Source organism: Lycium barbarum, chromosome 3 (assembly GCF_019175385.1).
Source record: "Lycium barbarum isolate Lr01 chromosome 3, ASM1917538v2, whole genome shotgun sequence".
NCBI classification, from domain to species: Eukaryota; Viridiplantae; Streptophyta; class Magnoliopsida; order Solanales; family Solanaceae; genus Lycium; species Lycium barbarum.
Window position 1 is genome coordinate 113,222,747 of NC_083339.1, and position 16,187 is coordinate 113,238,933.

The 16,187-nt window shown below is 34.6% G+C and overlaps 1 protein-coding gene and 1 long non-coding RNA gene across 2 annotated transcripts; one reads left to right on the forward strand and one right to left on the reverse strand.

Moving 5' to 3' along the window:
* Positions 1–488: 488 nt before the first annotated feature.
* LOC132631860 (uncharacterized) lies at positions 489–14,604 on the forward strand. Its single transcript, XM_060347569.1, has 8 exons — positions 489–809; positions 1,681–1,803; positions 9,974–10,221; positions 12,098–12,307; positions 12,372–12,464; positions 12,539–12,637; positions 13,043–13,456; positions 14,303–14,604. Exons 2-7 carry the CDS (start codon positions 1,695–1,697, stop codon positions 13,103–13,105), a joined length of 822 nt encoding a protein of 273 aa, XP_060203552.1. The 5' UTR covers positions 489–809; positions 1,681–1,694; the 3' UTR covers positions 13,106–13,456; positions 14,303–14,604.
* On the reverse strand, positions 3,228–5,874 carry LOC132634018 (uncharacterized). Its single transcript, XR_009580001.1, has 3 exons — positions 5,657–5,874; positions 4,843–4,914; positions 3,228–3,586 (listed from the first exon to the last, which is right to left on the reverse strand). It is a non-coding gene; the product is annotated as an uncharacterized LOC132634018 (long non-coding RNA).
* Positions 14,605–16,187: the final 1,583 nt, after the last annotated feature.

Sequence of the window (16,187 nt, forward strand, 5' to 3'; positions counted from 1 at the left end):
GGCTCGGCTCAACTTGAGCTCGGTGATACTTTGACAAAGCTTAGTTGAGCTCAGCTCGGTATTGAAAGACGGAAATATTGATGAACATCTCTCCCCTTTTAAAATATAATGAAATAATTAATGTTAATAATATACAAAAACTTAAATACATTTATAATAGCTAAAATGCTCAGTCATATTATTAATGCCAAGAGCCTTTTTCTTTTTTGGTCTCTTTATTTATTTGTATTTATACTTATTTAGTGGCTTCAAACTTCTAAACCTTTCCAAATTCTTCATCAATATTCATTGATCTTCTAGATAATATTTTTATATATAATATATGATATGAAAGTATTTCTCTCCCAGTCTCCCTGTATATCTCCTTTTTCATATTTTTTTTTAGTTAAATACCATTAAGCAAGCTTAGTGGATAATTTATTAATCAAATAATAAAAAGAAGTCCCACTATCTTCAAGCAACACATAACATTAAAAAAGGGAAAGGGGATCAGGTCATAACAACAAAACCCTAAAATGTAGCTTAACAATCGTATATCTAGTGTTGGGTTTGAGCACTTCTCCACTTCCTAAGTTTTTGGGTTAATCAGAGGCACCACTTCCTTCAAATTCGTTGTCCTTCTAATTCCCACCAAAGAGAATTACAGAAAGCTGAAACATGGAAAAAGAAACCATTTTTTGGCTCTTACATTTTTTCACAATTTTGGCTCCAAAAGAATTTCAGGATAACCACCATATATATGAGAAAATAAACGAAGAAGTTACATTGGAAAGTGAAGCAGAATTTCTGCACCTGAGCAAGAAGACCAGGTACGTATCATTCCTCCTTTTATCTTTAAACAAGATTAAATTGATAGTTATTTGTGACAATGATATCTTGAATGATTTGTTCATTGATTATTTGTTGAACATTCATTCATCTTGATTTATATTTGTCTCATATAATCAATCTAGAAGCTCGAGAAAATAAATTACTATAAGTTTTTGAAACAGAAAGACTCTACTTTACTGTGTAGACTACAGTTTCGTGCGGTGTGTATATTTACCGTTGGTGTGTGGCACATAACGAGTGAAGTATGACATTATTCAAGGCATCTATTGAAATAATTTCTCCTCTGTTTTGTTCATATTGGCGTTTTCCCATCGGGTTTCGAGGGAAGGATTGATTGTGAAAACATGGTATTAAAGCATGTGTTTGTGTCAAATGATTAGAATTCGGGTGGGTAATGACAAATTGAATCCGGATGAATCGAACCGATATCTTTTGAGATGAATATTTTGTAGGTTAATTAAATATTTTGTTGAAACCAATTGGTATTTCTTCACGAGGCTCGATATTTATTAGACCACAGCCTCCTGTTAACATTGTAGCCTATATAAGTTTATGAAAAAGTTTCTGTGCTTTCACATTTGGAAATTTCCTGCATAAATATATCTTTGGTATGTTATACTGATTCTTTAGTACGCTAGTGATGCTTGAAAAATTCAACTAGTAATACAACAAGAAGACATTGAACTCTTCTTAATAAATGACGTGCGTGAGACTTTCCAGTTTCATGATTTATGTTCTTTCTGGATTTTCCTTTAGTTATCAGTGATTTGGTGCTTTTATATAACTACTGATTTGTTAATCCAATTTACATCTTATGAACATACTAAAATTAGATATTGTGTTTTGTAGAATTTTGCAAATCAATGGCACCAGGAGGACGTATCTTCAAACAAACTACACTTACAGGGGAAACTATTCAAGCTACTCAATCCCCGGATGAATCAAATAACCTTACTCCCGCTGTTAATACAGGTAATACGTTTTATTATATTAGTTAGAATTAAATTATTTAGTTATTGGCCAAATTGGAATAAAAACATTAACCTTTGAAACTTTCATTTATGTTAAACTAGTAAAGAAAGAGATACACATTAGCTCAGTATTTGAGGATGGTGAGAGTGATATTGGGCAAACGAAGTACTAGGATAAATGAAGTTGATTCAGTTCACTCTAGCGAAAATCATTCAACCACGAATGATTGGAATGATAAGCAAGTTTTTTTTTTTTTTTTGGGTCAAATGTGTAAATTTTATTCAACCAAATTGAGCATAATTACCCTACTGGTCCTTTGTGACTCCAGGAACCAGTTCAAGGCAAAATTAAAATGAAAACTAAGCTATATTACAAGGATTCCTATCTATAGCTATACAATGCTTTTAAGGATATGCTTGCACAGTATTCAATACTCCTGTCCATTTGTACTGCTTTTGTCCAGCGATAGGCAGTTCCTGTGCAATGCCCTTCAAGATGGTCATGCTATTCCTCCTTTTTTGTTGGAACCTCCGACTATTTTTTTTATTTTTTTTTGTAACTAACTTTCCATTAATCACCAAGTAGTCATTACAAAGCCATTCTTTCTTTTACTAGATACTAGATATCATGAGATGAACATATAATAAAGATATTTTTGTTTTAGAAGGAACATTTATAGATATTCAGAAGAAAATTGTGTAGCATGGGAATGCGGGAGATGAGTGTTAAATAGGAAGATTTCTTTCTTTTACTAGATGTCATGATACGAACATATAATAAAGATATTTTTGTTCTATTGAGCTAGGAGGAACATTTGTAGATATTCAGAAGAAAAATGTGTAGCATGGGAGTGCGGGAGATGAGTGTTAAATAGGAAGATACAAAATTGTATCTATACTATTGTGGCTGTATTGACCATTTTCTTTTCTTGCTGAAGGTATGGGGCTAGGTTTGTATTTTTAAAGGGATGAGAAATTGACAAGATTATAAAGGATAATTTACACCAAATCCACGCGCCGCCCCTTGAACTAGTTCAAATTAATGGCTTATAGGACACTTCGCTACCCGAATTAAGAGGTTAGGATGAAAACGATAAATGTTGTTGTGCTAATTACTGTTTGCTAGTAAAGGTTTGGATGCATCATCTGAACCTTGTCCTATTTTTTGTACATATTGAGGAAAATAGACAATCTATAGGAGGTGCAAGTATAAAACATGCAATATCAATGTATGATCGTTTCAAATGTATAACAGCGCGACAAGGTTCAAATGTCACGACCCAGCCCCGTGGGCCGCGACTGGTGCCCTATTTGGACACCCAAACAAACTTACGTACCAGATCGACATATCAAAATTCATTCGAACGTAACATACGTCATTTTAAGCAAATCCTGAAAACAAATATCATCTAAAGCGGTCGCCCGTACAGAAACATCATATCCAAATCCAATAGATTGGCGGAATACACATCGCCAGATATGTACACATATACAGACAAATGGGCCGTTTTGGCCATAATAGTAAACGGGGCCGCATTAAGTCGCAGATCATAATCACAAACGAACAAACATGACCCATGACCCACATATATGACTACAGGCCTCTACAAAACATAACAGAAACATATGACGGGACAGGACCCCGCCGTACCCAAATAGTCATATATACAGAATGTGTATAACAGAAGATATGTACCAAAATATGAGCTCCGGATCAAAAGGAGGACTCCAAGTGGCGGAATATGTATCCTATACCGGAGGATCACCAAAACAAACTTCTGTACCTGCGGGCATGAAACGCAGCCCCCGAAGAAAGGGGGTCAATACGAAATATGTACTGAGTATGTAAATCGTGAAATACAGAAATCCAAATCATAACTGGAGTGAGGAGTACAGAAAATGGATACAGAATTAGTATGTCACAACGTGTGCTGAATATATATATAATGCAAATAAAAAAATCATGCATAGGGCTCAGGAACGTGGTCGCCACTCCGACGCTGGCGCCACAACACATCATACTCCAGAAGGTTTCAAATCTCCGTACAGTCCCCGAACATATCATATCATCATATCATATCAAACATCAGAACATATCATCTGCCATATCACATCATAACGCCATATATAAGCGGTGCCCGGCCCTATGGCAAGGTCTCGGGAACTGTAACACATCATACTGCCGAATGTAACATAATGCGCACGATCACAAAGCCGGCCCGGGATCCGGCGAACGATATCATAGTAGTAGGAACGAGCAGAGTAGTGCGGAAACCATATGCATATACATAATTAAATTTCAAGACTCGACAAATAAATATATATGCTGATAGTAGAAGGATCAAAGTAAGTATAGAGTCCATCGGAATTATTATACAAAGGTTGCGAGCCTTTAAATTACAAAACTTTCGAAAAACACTTCATAGATCATTTTCTTGAAAATTAAGTATCATTCATTTTGAGGGGGATTTTAAATAACATTATAGAGTACTTCAAACAGAGTTAGTATACGAAAGTTACAAACTTTTGAAGTACAGAACTTTCTAAAAGCATTTCAGAAGCGCTTTTCAGAAATTCAAGTGACATTCATATTAGGGGAACTTTCAACCATTACTATGGAGCAAATCAAATGGAGTCTTTAAGATCATATGTACGTATCAAAATATATGTATCCAAAACTTTAGCCATATCAAATATTTTTCGGACATCATTGTGGATCACATATTCATACTAGGAACCTTGCGGATAACATTATGGATCAAATCAAATGGGGACTTTAAGACCATATTTTCATATCGAAATATTCATCAAGGGCTTTAGTCTTCTCGTTTTTCTTTCGAACAACATTCGGAACATAACAAATAGAATATTTGAATATCATAGAATATGTATCCAGGCATGTGGAAGAGCTTACGGAGGTCAAAGATGTTAGCCAACCTAGTGGCTCTAAGAATAGGATTTCCTTTATAAGCATACATATACATTTTGTTTCTCCCAAAAAGGATCATGCCAAAAAGAAGGAACGATAGGCTTTACATACCTCAATTGCTCGCTAACAAACCCCGATCACTCACTAGATAAATCCCGACTCAAGTCTCGGGTTCTCCAAGATCTACAATAATATTATCAATTACCAAATATTAGCTACAAGTATTTAGAATTTTAATTCATTTGTCTACCGAAATTTCGGCAGCATCTCCCCTGTAAATTCAACATCCCCGAGAATTAAACTCGGCCAAATTCATCAACAACCATACCAATAACATCAAAAGCCAATTTACAATGCATTCCAACACTAGTAACCTTCCTTTCAACATAATTCACCGACATTCCATTCAACTACGGATTTCTCAAGCCAATATCGACACTTACACATTCATTACCAATTCAAGACCATTCAAGTGCAATTCAAAGCATTTCATACCATTTTACAAAATATACAAAAAAACTCCACCAAGACTAGAATTCATCCGAAATCTCCAACCTTCGACACAACATTCACAACACATTTTTCATCTTCCCATTTCATCAACCACAACCACAATTTACACTTTAACAATTCCATTTCCATAATTACATAATCTATAATAACATCACATACTTTCCGACAACAACTTAACAACAAATTTTTCATGCCAACTAGAACTAGAATTCTTCCATTTGCATTAAAAGGCCATTACAACACAATTAACATAACAAATAAAATTTTGATCATTCCTCTCCATTTACCCATTTTCGGCCACACACCCACATACCCATAACACAAAATTCTCATACTTTACATTCACTTCCATATACTACAATATATATATATATATATAATTCTTCCAAGATAAAAAGAGTAGAATTCTTACCTTTTTCAAGAATTTCCACTTGATAAAAAAAGTACTTTCTTGCCTCCAAATTTGTATCACATTGAAGAGGGTTTCCAACTTAATAGGAATTCAAAAGAGATGAGTTTGAACCAAAGATTTGAGCTCCACAATTTTTATTTTTATTTTTGAAGTGGCCGAATGCCCTTCTTTGGTGCTCTCTCTCTCTCTCTCTCTCTCTCTCTCGTTTTGTTCTTGAATCTTCCAAATGGTGAATGGCAAATAATAAGAGTCCTTTGCTATTTTATTACTTGGACTAGTTTGTCCCATGGGCTTGGGCCTATTCCAATTGTCATGGCCGGCCACCCCTTGGTTTGGGCCTCTTGTTCTATAATTTTTTTTTTTAGTCCAATTGAATATAGGTCTTATTTCGTAATCCCCGAAACTAATTTTCAAAATTTTAATTTTTGCCCTTAGCCTCCCTCGATATTTCCACATCAACATTTCATAGTCAACACACATATATTAAATAAAAATCAAGTTATGGCCTTATTTCTTACAAGTCAAAATTATTTCAGATTTTCTGAATAGGCGAAAATACGGGATATAACATCAAATGAATCATCTTAAATACAAAACATGCAATATCACATTATCAGATTGCTTGAAATTGTGAATTTCTTCCTTGAGACTTTGTCTGAGTTTTTTTTAACTCCTTGTTCCTTTGGAGTTGGATTGTCCTCATCTATGTAAGCAATTCACATATTTTGCTTCTTTTTGTTGCTCTTTTACTGTTCCTTTACAATTTTAGTTGTGGCATAGTTGGGGAAACCTATGACGAATACCTTGAGACCAAAAAATTGCCTTTGTCTTCAAAACAGCTAGAAATTGAACTAAACCATCCATGACTATTTCTTTTGATAAGCAAAAATTATTGTATTAACAGTAGTGCCAAGTTGGAACTAACCTGTTACAACTGAACCATCCATGCCTTGTGTATTTTCTGCACAAAGAAGAGAAATTTCAGTATTAAGCTTGTCATCACCTCTTTTATTGTTTGTCTGCACACTCGGTCTTTATTAGTGAGGCTTAAAAAGTGAGTGAGGTTTAAAAACTTGAAGTAACATCTGCCTGTAGAGTTACCATTCTCAATTAACATATCCCTTGTTAAGTAACTTTTTGAAGTATCTTTTGGTTGTTTCTCCTTGTATTTTGTATGTGAAAATCATTTATGGTTAGGTGCAGGGCATTTTTCATAGCAAAAAAATGATGGAAGCTTTCCCGTTTCCTAATTCCTTTATACCTTGCCATATATATTCATCAAGAGTTCAGTTTCCAACATGCCAATGAAGTTGTTGCCTTTGGCATCAAGTGAAACTGGACATAATCTTAATGTACTGTGCACTCATTTTCCTTGATACTTGGTAATAGATAAAGCTAATGTACTTTTCTTTCTCCAAGTATTAGATGCACATTGTTAAGCGGGTAAAACGTTTTGTTTTCATGGTGAATGTTATTGAATATTTAAAAGTCTACAAATGTTCTTAAGGTCTTGCCATATTACTTATGTAGCAGAGGATGTTTGGAAGAGGAGAGAAGAAGATACTATTTTAACATTAGAAGCTGCTAAGAATATATATTTGTTTGTAATAGTATCTGAATTCTTGACGGGACATAGAAAGGAAAAATGTAATTTCTCACTTATCATTTACTCCTCTTTCCTGTAACTTATGTGCATATACTTAATTGTAAGAAGGGATTTTTTTTAAAGCAAAGTCCACTAGGCTTTTTGGGCCTAGGGGTAGTTTTATTAATTTTCTAAAAAGCAAAAAATACCCCAAAGGGAGAGTACAAGTAAGGGGGACTAGGCCTTACCTTACTAATCCTATGATGCAAAAACCACTAAACTAACAGGAATGGAGAAAAAATGAACTACAAAATGATCAAATAGGCTATGATCATCACAAAGTTTATAAGACACTCTGTGATGATATTACACATGATAATACTAAGATAATGAGAAAATAATACAATAAAGAGAATAGAGTCAAGGCCCTTGTTCTTTGAACTTATAAAATCTTCTAATTCTTGTAATTCTATCACCTTGTCTTGTTCTTCTAGCCTTTCCAAAAAATCTTGAAACTTCATCAATTTTTCTTGGATCTAGTCGACTTATTTGAAATGGTAGGAACTGACACTTTTTGTTTTGCTTGCCTCATTGGAATATGCCTTGGCATGAATTCTTCAATCTTTCCGTCCCAACTCCCTTTCCTTGTGTGACTTTTATTTCTGAATTTTCCACTTTGCACTTGTCTAGGTGATATATCACCCTCCCTAGCAGCATTAAAAAAATTCTGTGCAGTAGACTCCTCATCCATATCAATTCTAGCCTCTTCACCAACTTGAATTGCAACTTGCAAATTTCCTTGGGACTCAATTTGCACCACCAGGTTCTGCTGCTTAGCATTGTTCATAGGATCTTGCTGCACGATTTGCTTCTGCTTTGTTCCTGAATTCCTTTTATTCTTTAGCTGCAAAGAATTCTGAGTAGATGCATTTCCTTTCCCACAAGACTTTGCTACATTTGCATGTTTGTTAGCACTATTTCTATTTTCATGAACTACAACTAATGGTCCTGTCATTCTCCTTTGCTATGTGTTGTTGTTGATCTTTGACTTCACTTGCCCTCACCATTTCATTGTCACCTGCACCATTTATTTTTGATGCACTTTGCTGTTGTTTGTGACCGAATTTCACTGGAGAATTAACTTGAATTATGTGCACTGTTGGACTGCTTTCATCAACCAAACCTTGCACCTTAGCACCATATTGAGCTTCAGTACCAGGTTCTACAACCATATTCTCCTGAACACCAATAAATACATCATCCATGTCCTTGCCAAACATAAGATTAATGGCATCTTCTGATGGTTCTGAATCACCGGTCTGCTCATAATTAACTTTCTCGTCACTATTAATTTGATCCTCCTCTAAATCTTCTTCAAACTGCTCACTCCATGTTTTCCTTTCTTCACCAGTTCCATAAGTAGTAGATGGAACTTCTAAGAAAGCTTGTTTCAAAGTAACAAGCTTCTCCACTACTTGGCATTGATTAATAGGAAATATAGCAGCAGTAATATTTTTCATAGATGGCTTCGTGCTCTTTATTGGAGTGTAAGCTTTGGCATTAACATTAAGTTGCTTCTCACCAGCCTTATCAGCTACATGAACTGAATCTGCAACCAGTTGTACAGCAGTTGGACTTTCTGCAACCTCCACAAACTTACCATCATCAACAGCTACAACAATCAACTGCTTCTCTAATCCAATCTTAGCAACATCATTCACTACTTGATCTGCAAGTTTTATAGCAAATTTTGTCTCCATATTTACCACATAGGCAATTTCGCCTTCTTCCACATTTTCTTCAATCTGATCACTCCACAATTTCACCACTAAAACAAGTGGTGGAAGGAACTTCATGGCAAACCTTATTCATAGTGGCCTTCTGCACCTTTGGACTTGAAAAAGAGGCTTCAACCCACTGCTTAGTCTTACCAACATTAACACCAGTTTTTGCATTCTTTTGAGCCTCTGGTGCTGCACTCAGTTGCTTATCAGAATTCTCATTCAGTGGTTTTTCCACTACAGGCAATACTGAGCCATCTGCTACCTTTTGTGCAACTGAATGAACTGGTGCATTAACCAACAATTGCTGAGTATTTCGAGCAGTATTTGTACCAATCGTACCCTCATGAACTTCCACCAACTGGTTTCCTGATACCTCTACCTTTTCCATATGAGAATCAGAATCTGCTACAACCAGCTGCCTACCGGTAGCAGCATCAGCAATTTCCACTACTGATGCCTTATCCTCACCCTCCTTTAGTACTGCAAACTTGTTTTTAGTTTGCACAACATCAAAAATTACTGCAGCAACATGTTTACCTGCATCTTTTCCTCCAGTTTCTGTTGTTTGTAAAGCCATCTGTTTTTGCTTTTTACTATTAGCAGTTAATTGCTTTTCCAACATTTGTTCTCACACCTGGTCGTCTATATTTTCCACAACCTTGTCTGCTATACCATTTGCACCATGAGCCTGTAAGAAGGGCTTAAAGGTTGAATTGTGTGTTTTTTTTTTATAAGACTTGTGTGAAAACCTGTTACAAGACCAACTGAAGGATGAGTTGAAGTATTATGTAACAGTTTCTAACTGGATTGCACTTGAGTGAAAGTTATCTGGAGGCGAAATTGCTCATATAAGTTGGTAACGAATTGAAATAAGGTCCCTAAGTTGTTGCTTTCTTCTTCCTGTGCGATACTCATATGTGGTATTTTGAACTGACTTTTTTCCTTCAGATGATTCCCCTAGGATCAGGAATGGTCGTGGCAAGACTAGAGGGAAAGGTCTTGAAAGGATGAGGAAGACTATGGGAAGCAAGATGAAAATTGAGATCCCAGTTGGCAAAGGGAGGCCAACTAAGCCAACTCAATCAGCAAAATTATCCAATGAACTAGGGATAATTGCCAGAAATTTTATTTCGCTTCCAAAGAAGTGGAAGGAACTCACAAGAGAGGACAAAGATGCAACACTAATTAGATGCCACGTAAGGATTCTATACTCTTGTAATTTTATTACATGGTAGTGATTATAGTGAGTTCTCTTCTTTTGGGTATTGTTGTTACTCATCCATCTATTTATTTGGCAAACTCATCGGCTATATCTATCTCCATCGAAAGCTAGTAGTAAGTTAACTCATGTATCCTTCGCTTACTACGTATGGCTCTAGAGTACTCACACATGACCTACAATCATTTTCTGTGAGGTAGTACAAATTTTTTGAACTGCAATTTATTCTTCCCTAAGTTTTTTAAAATAATCTATTTGCATTATCTTTTTTTTTTTTTGGCGTGTTTGTATGAAAAAAGGAAGAGTTTAGTTTAAAGTCAATCTCCTTTTCACCAAGAACCTTATGACTACTACTTAAATATGACATAGGCAATTTTATCCATACAAGATATGAATTAAAATTACTTTTAAGGTGAAATCCCCGTTTTCCAGGACATATCAAAGTTTTTCACAACGGGTAATTCTAGCTAGTTCTTTAATATCTAGCATCACACTCTTCCTGTGACCTGCTATCGTCCAGTTTGCCCATATTTTTTTTTAATTCAAACTAGGACTCCTTTGATCATTGATGGGCAAAAATGTACATATTGAGTTTGGCATACCAAACTTGATACATGACCATTAAGATGAAGCTAGTGTAATTTGTCCTAACCCAAAGTTTGAAAAAGTGATCTGCTTCATGGGGGTTCATATCTAATGTGGGATGGTTTAGTGAGTTTGATTCTAAATGATGGAAGGTTCCACCTATCCATATTTTCAAGTCCTTTAACAAAACTAGGGAGAGTAGGAAAAGAGTTGAAGGTATGGTCTTCATTAAAATCATGACTCAAAGCTGAAGGCTTGTTTGCTGGTTTATTGGCTTCTCTGAAGCAATGACTAATTAGGAAATCATGCTCTTCAAAAATTCTTTGGATCTCCATAATTTGATTGAGAATTCTCCAGTGAGGTTTCCATTTTCTTTTGATGCACTTAGTAAGCAACATGGAATCTGTTTCTCCCTAGATCCTTGTGAAACCATTCTTGGAGCACCATTGCAATCCATAGAGTAAAGCCACTGCCTCAGCAAGGTTACTGGTGCCAGGCACTATCTTGATATAGTAAGCAAAAATGACCTTTCCTTGGTTGTTTCTGATAATTCCTCCTCCTCCACAATTTCCATTCAAGCAGCTTCCATCTAATTATAGTTTAATATAAGGGGACTCGGATTTGTACCAGTTGACTCTAGTGATAGTATGACGTTGTATGGATGCTTTACTGGCTTGGCATAGACAGCTCCAGCTGTTTCCTAGCTTTGCATTTCCAAATTCCTTCTTTGTAACCTGCAAAACAGTGTTCAGGATATTAGTACTAGTTCTATAGAATGAAGGTTTTTCGAAATCAAACTTGTTGCTACATCTTGTACTCCACAATTCCCAACAAATTATTTGTGGTAATGTTTTCAAGATATAATCAGCAATAGGATTTTTGTTTTTGATATTCCACCAGTTGAGCAATAGCATTTTTAGATTCATGTTCCTGAATTCAATGCCCAATGGTGTTGCAAAGTAGTCCCACATTTTTCTAGCATGTTCCCCTGCACAAAATAAATGGTCAGTATGTTTTCAAGCTCATTAGTCATATTAGAAGGTTCACAACAATAAAGTCATTGCCAATAATCCATTTGATATTGACTTCAACTTCACTTCTAATACCACAAAAAGCTTTCCAAGAATAAGAACCCCCTTTTGACCATTGCACATTAACAGGATGTTTCCCATTCAGATATATTAGCCGATGTGATGATTAATTATTGTTTTAATGTAAAAGGAATTTTGATTGTTCGTGTGTTTCTTCATAACATATCTGTTTTTTAGGAGAAGTTTGTAATTGATTTGGACGAGCATTACGTGAAAGATAGTTGTGAGGATATTTTGAAAAATAGAAGCCGACAATGGCGGTACAAGTTAAAACGGCTATTTGAAAGCGCACGTTCGGAGGAAGAAGCTCGTAAAATTGAAGTGCCAGAGTTGACCCGAGAAAATTGGAATAAGCTTTGTGACATGTGGGCTGATCCAGAGCATAAGGTAATTTATATTCATGTTATTATCCTTGTTAATTAAGTTACATATATTTATATGTTCTTTGTAGAAACGATGCGACATAAACAGGGCCAATCGAAGTAAGCTTAAAACTAATCATTTCATGGGGTCAAAAGCGTTTGTACCGGCTCGTGCTGAACTTGTAAGTTATACCATTTTTGTTCTTTTTACTAACAATATTTTAGTACTACTTCATATTAATATTTTATTTTATAGGCTGAAAATGGAGTAGAGCCTGATAGAATCGAGTTCTACAAGAGTACTCATTACTCGACTGAAAAAGGATGGTCATCTTTAGAGGCTAAGACAAACTATGTAAGAAAATTATTATTTTAATACCATATCCATTGCATTTGTCCGGGTAAATATTCTTCAGAAGTTGTGTCTTCCTTCTTTTTGTCTTAGAAATCAAGATTAGCTTTGAATAATTCATAATAAATTTTTTCTTGTGATTGAACTTTAAAATAATGAAAATTCTACTTTACAACAGAAACAACTACTCAAGTCAATTCCCGAGCGAGTTTGGTGAATTCCATTTTACCAAGGAATATTGATTTTGTTATAGTCTTCCCAGAAAACGGATTTCCAATCTAGATGTTGTGTTCGCTGAAAAAATTTGTGTGTTGTGCTGCTATTTGGTAGCGTGATTTTCATTGCAATATAGTTGTATTTGCTGCTAGATTTATAATTAATTTAAATAATATTACTATTCTTATGCAGAACACCATGAAAGATTTGAAAGATATATATATACTTCGGGAGAGCCAGGAGAGCCTTGCATGACTATTGATCAAATTATGGATACTGTACTTGGTACAAAATCGGGGTAAATAAAAGGTCTCGGTTATGGTCCGAAACCCGATACTACCAGAGCCACACAAAGAAGAACAGCAGAGTTAGAAGACTCCCTTAGAAAGAGGAAGCTGCTAGTGCCCAACATGATTTACAGAAACGATTAAATGCAGCTGAAGTTGTGGTAGAAACCCAGCAGTCCAAGATAGAAAACCAGCAGGCCCAGATAGAAACTCAGCAGGCCCAGATACAAGCATTAAATTCTCAATTGGTTACTTTAGCAGCACGCCAAGAGGAAATGTTTAAAAAAATGCAACATTTTGCTAGCTCATCGCCATCAAGGTTAGAAGTAACACAACTTTACATGATAAGTTCTATTTTTGTTCTTTTATTATATATGCCTCTTATACAACTGTACTCATCAAAACTGGAATAAACATGAAGGAAAGAGTAGTACTCCTCATAAATCTAGCTAGACACTTGAAACATAAAAAGAGTTACTGCTATTAGGAGAAGATATTAGAATTGTTGTTGTTGCAGCAGTCTTTAAACTTTGAGATATTTATTTATCCAGGATAATACTCATTAATTGGTGGTCCTCTTTCATATACTAAACTAGACTTGAAGTTAGGAATAGTTGATTGTTTTCATGATTGCAGATTTGCAGTAATTAGTTTATATGTTCCAGTTAAGCTTCTGCAAACTCGTAGTTTTTTTTTTTCTTTTTTTCGGGTAACTAACATTGTATTATTTACCAAGTAAGTCTGTACAACTCAAACAAAAAAAAAAAAAAAACAATCACTACTGTTAAGAATATTACTATTCTTACTCCACATAACCTGTTTAGTGTTAAGAACAGGTCTCAAAGACCACGAATCTACAAAGCTTGAACCGAGACAGTGTAGTATCACATTTGGGAAAAGCAATACCAATAGCAGCTTTCATGTTCCAAAAATTGTTTTGTACCTTCTACTCCAATACTATTTATTCTTCTAATGAAAGCAGCAGAGTTGTTCAATGTTTTCATACCCATAATGTTGCTTATGTATTGATGATGTTCCAAATTGATAAACCATTTTGATGAACTCAATTTAGCTTTGGATTGTGCGCTCATAACCATTGAGCTTTGAATTCTTCAACTTCTACACTTTAAATCTATATCTTATTTTTCTTCTCTCTTTTCGACAGGTATTAAATGTGGGAATTGAATCAAGACTGATTGCAAGCTAAGTTTTACCACATTATTAGTATTTTGGAAGAAACCTGCACTATCTGTCTTAGTTTAGGAGTAATATTTCGTATATTTCAGTTGGATTGGTACTTTGGAAGAAATTGCATTGTCTATCTTAGTTTAGGAGTAATATTTAGTATATTTCAGTTGGATTTTCTTGTTAGTAGACATATTTTACTTTTATTTAGGAGTTTGTAATGAGATATGATCTCAGTACAATTTTAGTTGTTAATTGTATGATCATGGGTGAATTGTATCATTATCTGGCATGTTTTATTATTTTATTTTCAATTTATGCAATTCTAATTTTAAAAATTATTACCTACAAAATAATTAAACGTCATTGAATGTCTATAATTAGTGACAAATATTTTGTCATTAAAGGATTAATTTTTGGCGACGACTAAACTAAATTTTTCTAGACAAATATATTTTCGTCACGAAACAAATTATTTCGTCATAAGTTGACTACATTTAGCGACAAAAATATATTTGTCCCAGTATCCTCCTCCTTGTTGGGTACGAATTAATGTTGTATGTTATGACAATTTATAGTGACAATTGTTTTTGTCAGCAAAAGCAATACTATTAGAGACGAGATGATAGATTCAACTACAAAATTGTAAACTTTGTTTATAACAACAAATTTGTCACTAATCCCTATACGTTTAGGGACGAAACATTTTTTTGTATATAAAAGGTAGTCTTTACTGACGAAATTACATTATTTCAGCTACAAAATACATATAACTTTTGAGACAATTGATATCGTCACTGAACAAACTAAATAGTTAGTGACAAGGTAGTTTCGTCGGTATTAATAGTCTCTTTAGTGACAAAAACACACTATCAACTACGATAATCTATCCTTTTTATGACAAATATGTTAGTCACAAATACTATGCATTTGGGGACGAAAGGAAGATTTCGTAGTTAATAAACTTTATTTAGCGACGAAACACTAAGTTGTCTTTGTATACTTTTAGCGACCCGCTTTTCGGGACGAATGATTGACGAATTTTTTTTCGTCACACAAGATTTTTGGTGACGAAATATGACTTATAAGTGACGAAATTATTTGTCCCTGATAATCGAATTTGTTGTAGTGGTAGTTGTGTGCACTTGGGTTCTGAATGAGAATATTATTATTGAAATTTTCTCTCCTTCGACTGTATGGTGGAAGATTATGCAGTGTTTGACCATCATCTATGTGCTCTTCATACAGTCAAAACACTGCATAATCTTCCACCATAAAGTCAGAAAATATTGCAAAGTCTACCAAAGAAATCCAGAACATTAGTTCCTCCGCACCATTAATTTAAAATATTTCAAAGCTTGCTGCAATCATCATTGAAAATGAAAACTCTGAAACTAGTCAATTCCATTCTATGGCAATTATTGCACAATCAAAATCATCTCCACTTGCAGGTTGTGGGAGGGTATCATATTTACACGTAATGTCAAATTCAAACCTCTATTTACCAAACCTACAATATAATTTTATTTTTGTTAGCATAATAACTAAAGACTAAACTATGCAGTGACCTTCTTTCCCACTCATTGTGAATTTTAAGAGTTGACTTCGGAGAAGATGATAGGCAATGATGAGAAACGAAATGGTCGATGTAACTTTTCTGGTTCTCTTTTAAATTCTGATACTTCTTAAAAACAATTCATGTCTTACCATTTTCAGATAAGATGGTGTGATTTTATGGCACAAACGCCTTGGACATTATAGTTTTCATTATTTGAAACTTCTGTACCCAAAGTTATTTACTAGTAATAAAGATATCTTTGTGTTTCAATGTAAATTATGCATGTATCTATGCAAGATAACCAAGG

Coding starts and splice junctions, on each gene's coding strand:
- LOC132631860 (XM_060347569.1), top strand. CDS start 1,695: ATGGCACCAGGAGGACGTATCTTCAAACAAACTACACTTACAGGGGAA. Junction 1,804..9,973: donor TACTCCCGCTGTTAATACAG/GTAATACGTTTT, acceptor TTTTTCCTTCAG/ATGATTCCCCTAGGATCAGG. Junction 12,465..12,538: donor TACCGGCTCGTGCTGAACTT/GTAAGTTATACC, acceptor TTTATTTTATAG/GCTGAAAATGGAGTAGAGCC.